This window comes from Macadamia integrifolia, unplaced genomic scaffold (assembly GCF_013358625.1).
Source record: "Macadamia integrifolia cultivar HAES 741 unplaced genomic scaffold, SCU_Mint_v3 scaffold1430, whole genome shotgun sequence".
Taxonomy (NCBI): Eukaryota; Viridiplantae; Streptophyta; class Magnoliopsida; order Proteales; family Proteaceae; genus Macadamia; species Macadamia integrifolia.
This window is the reverse complement of record NW_024868201.1, coordinates 1-4,529: the sequence shown is the minus strand read 5'-3', so window position 1 is coordinate 4,529 and position 4,529 is coordinate 1. Positions and strand designations below refer to the sequence as shown.

Sequence of the window (4,529 nt, the reverse complement as noted above, 5' to 3'; positions counted from 1 at the left end):
AAAAAAGAAAGAAAAGAGAAAAGAGAAAAGAAAAGAAAAAAGGAGGATTTACAGATAGGTAGGGAGTGGGACTGACCTGAGACAATCTTTGCTAAGCTAAGTGCCACTCCTATTAGTGTGTAGATAAAAGGCATCACTGCTGCAATACTTGAGAGCCATGACAACTTGTGGAAATTCGGAATCTGGGACAGGAAGATCTCAATAATCCCAAAAATCACACTGAAGAAATTATCAGAGATCTCGCATGAGGCTTCATGACCTCTTTTGTGATAGCAATTTGTCTTGTATATGGACCTAATCAATAAAATCAATAGCATACCCAACAATGGCATACAGCAACCAACACATTCAGTAATTGCATAAAATATTACTATTCTCCGTATGATATCAAATTGGAGTAAAAAGGGTGGATCGAGTAAGCTTCTCAGATTGGAGTTGGGTCTATTAATCAGAGCTTACTTACCCCATGCTTTTCGATGCAGTAACTGTAAAGCCAACTGCAACCCCAACAAAGATGCTATATTGAACCAATCCACAAACCAAGAACATCGTTCTACCTAATCATGGAAGGACATCAGCAGCATTGAACAATTCATTTTGATACAAAATAGAGAATTGGCTTTTAACTTTAATATATTCATGAAGCTGGTCAATTGTATGAAACAACAAGAAGCCACTAAACTGGCCTAAATTTTTTATACCTACTTTGATTACTAACCCAACTGGATTCTCCAACAGGTGTACTTGCTTATCTCCATGCTCCTACTGGTGGCAATACTGATGGAAACTCCAAATCCACCCAAAATTTAAGATCTTCTTTTGGAGATTCTGCCATGGAGGCTTTCTCACGAAGGATATTTTGGGAAAATGGATGCAAGTCGACCGGTCTTGCGAATTCTGTCATGCTCAAGCAGAATCCATCTAGCACATCTTTCTTTCCTGCGAGTTCTCTAAGCGTATTTTTGGGCTGCTAGTCCTCTGAGTTTATACACTGATCAACTACCCGCTGCTTCTTTTCAAAATTTACTTATGTACTTTTTTAATTCCAACCTTATCCCTAGAATAATCAGAATAATTTTTTCTCCATCTTTATTATTATATGCTACTTTATTTGGACTCATAGGAACCACATTATTTTTTAAAATGAAAAACCAAATCCTAACAAAATCCTTTCCCCTGCTTTATGGTGGATTAATTGTCTTCAATCTGATCTCTATATACCTCCATTACCACAGTACCAAACTTCGCACCTGAACCTTTGTCAATTATTTTCTCAATTCTAGATTTTTTTATCATGGTTTGTGCAACTATTTCTAATCCAGGTCTTAATATCTCTAGTTGGGCAATTTGTTTTTATATAAAGGAAAATGTATCTCATTCACAACCCATAACTTGATGTCAGGAAATTCTGTTGAAGCAACAAACAGGGGTTTCCTACTTGGACATTTTTTTTTTTCAACCTTACAACCAATATTTACCACACCTTGAAGGGATCAGAATTCAGAACCAATACAGATACACATAGAACAGGTAGACATAGAGATTGATATACAAGGAGAAACAAAAGAAGAGCATAGATTCTGAGAGAGACTTAACAAGTTAAAAACATATTAAATTAATAATGGTGGTGATGGGTTCTGCAAACCCAAATAAGAAACAAAAGAAGAGCATAGACTCAGAGAGAGACTTAACAAGTCAAAAACATATTCTGCAAACCCAAATACCTAAGTTGGCTCTTACTGCCTCCCTGTAGGTGTAGTTTCTTTTCCCATAAACAGGGTCAGGGGATCTGTAGCAATCTGTTAAGAGAATGGAGGTGTACAAGGTTATGAAGGAGAAGATCAACAGAGCTGCTGGTCCAGCTATCCATCCGAGCTGCGCTACAGTCCAGGGTAAAGATAGAACACCCGAACCTATAACTGCTGTTAATATATGAGCACTGCCCGTCCATAAGGTACCTGTACAGATTAAAATTGATAATCCCTAAAACCTGAAGAGGATTTCAATAAAATCACAACAAAAAAAAACAAAGGAGAGAGCAGAGAACTTGATACCAGTTCTTCTGGGTCTTCCATCATCGTCAAGGGCTTCAACCCCATTTGAAGCTTCCTGAGGATCCAAACCCGACTCGCTGATGACCTCATTGTGAAAATCCTCGTCTTTCATGGGAGCCCAAATGTAAGAATTCCTTTTTTTTCTCTAAAATTTGTCTCTACTACCAGTGATTCCTGCTAATACGCTTTCAGCTACAACTGAAGTTAACTCTGGAAGATGGAAATACACATTGTGAGAAAGAGGGACTGTCATCTAAATCCGATAAAAGTGGGTGGACGGCACTGCTGTTGCGCATCCCCGGAAGTTAAGGACTAGAGTCCCGTTGTTGAACTTGTCAACCGGTTTCTCCATCTGGAATTCTGGATTCAGGATCGGTATCGGTTTGGCAAGTGTCCGATCTTCATACTTAACCGATACCGTTTTGATTGAACGATACAGATCAAGGGTAAAAAAGAAAAAAAAATCATCTTTAATATAAAACACGGGTTTTTCTGTCCGATATGAGTGATCCAATATCGATTCATTCCAATACCATAACGGTTTTGAGGATCACCGATACTCATTTTGATAGTGTACTCTAAAACCGTGGATGCACTATTTTACTAGTACTAGATGAGGGGAAATGGTTTCTACAAGGGAATGGGAGTGATCAGAGAGTGATCCCACAGCTAACTAACTCTTTATTCCTTAGGTTTTATGGAGAAGAATTCTATATGGGGAAGTGTGGCCTTTGTGTCTGAATGTATAGAGGTAAAATGATCTCATAAAATGGAAATAACGGTCTCTATTGATGCTTCCTCGAATACATCCACTAATTTTCACACATGCAGAGAAATTGCACTATTCCACAAGAATCATTTTCCTATACAAATGTTATGGGATATAAGGACTCATTAAATGGAGGGTAATTTACAATGCCACCCCCTGGAGAATACCATTATTAGAGGGACACCCCCTCTCTTTCACCAAATTGGATTTGGACCCCTTGCCGTCAGTTTATGTTAAGTGATGTTGTGAAATAACAATTTTGCCCTTATGAGTAAAACACCAGTATTATACTATTCCAAAAATACCCTTTAATCACCCTTGTCACTTATCACACTCTCTCCCTCATTCCTTTTCCGTACCTCAACCTGTGAGTCTGGTGAGATCCATAGTACCCGAGTTGCTGTCGCCGACAAGTTGTGCTCATTCCGTCGATGGCGAGTGGTGCTGCCTCTGATGGTGCCCGTGCAAGTCTCCATCTCCGGTATTTGGATCAAAATAAAGGATTTCACCGAACTCAGTTTCATCTTCTTCCTCCTCCCATTCCTATTCATGGCCATGACTATTTCATAAGCTTTACCTCTCTGTGACCTCTCTGATTCAGGTCCAATGAGGTCGGATCTGTCGGTGGCGGACATGGAGGCAAAGGCCGTGCAAACATGGAGGCAGAGGCGGAGGCGGCAGCGGTGGAGAAACAGGAGGTGAGGGAGAAGGTTTGGCGCCCGGCATCGGTGACAGCGGCGAACAGCACATGGTGGTGATGGCAGCGGCATCGGCGACGGAACTCTCTTTCTACATTGGAGGTTCAACAGCGGCATCTCCAGAACCACTGTCGCCGACGCCGCTGCCCCCACCGCCGTGATCTCTGTCTTGATTCTCTCTTGATTCTAGTTTTTTAATTTATTATTATTTTTCATATATTTTCTGCTCTATACAGTGATCTAGGTGATCAGATAATGCATTCCGTTGCCGATGCTGCTGTTGTCACCACCGTGAGTTCGTGCAGGTTTGGCGCCCGGCATCGGTGACAGCCGTGAACAGCACGAACTCATGGTGGTGACGGCAACGGCATCGACGATGGAACTTCTCTCTACATCGGAGGTTCGATAGCGGCATCTCCTGAACCGCTGTCGTCGACGTCGACGCCGACGCCGACGCCGACGCTGCTGCCCCCACCGCTGTGATCACTGTCTTGATTCTGGTTTTTTTAATTTATTATTATTTTTATATATTTTCTGCTCTATACGGTGATCTGGGTGTTCAGATAATGCATTCGGTCGCCGATGCCGCTGTTGTCACCACCGTGAGTTCGTGCTGATCGTTGCTGTCATCGATGCCGCTGCTCGCCACCGCTGTGAGTTTGTGATGATCGTCGCTATCACCGACGCCGCTGCCCACCACCGCTGTGAGTTTGTGCTGATCGCCACTGTCACTGATGCCGCTGCCCCCACCGCCGTGATCACTGGTGCTTGATTTGGGAGAACGGTATAGGAACTATTGATTTGAGGATGAGACTCATTACATGGGCATTTTAGGGACTTCACATTTAATAAGGGCATTTTCGTATTTCAAATAAAATATAATAGCTGACATCAGCATAAAAGGTATATTCCTTAACTGAGACTGACGGTAGGGGGTCTGAGTCTAATTTGGTGAAAGAGAGGGGGTGTTCCTATAATACTGGCATTCTCCAGGGGGTGGCGCTGTAA

At 42.0% G+C, this 4,529-nt stretch overlaps 1 protein-coding gene across 1 annotated transcript; it reads right to left on the bottom strand.

Moving 5' to 3' along the window:
• Positions 1-76: 76 nt before the first annotated feature.
• On the bottom strand, positions 77-2,367 carry LOC122063706 (amino acid permease 1-like; the record flags this gene model as incomplete). Its single annotated transcript, XM_042627401.1, is given in 4 exon segments — positions 77-294; positions 464-557; positions 1,725-1,958; positions 2,055-2,367. Coding segments are annotated over 4 exon segments (658 nt in total), but the record flags the coding sequence as incomplete, so codon positions are not given.
• Between the last annotated feature and the right edge of the window lie 2,162 nt (positions 2,368-4,529).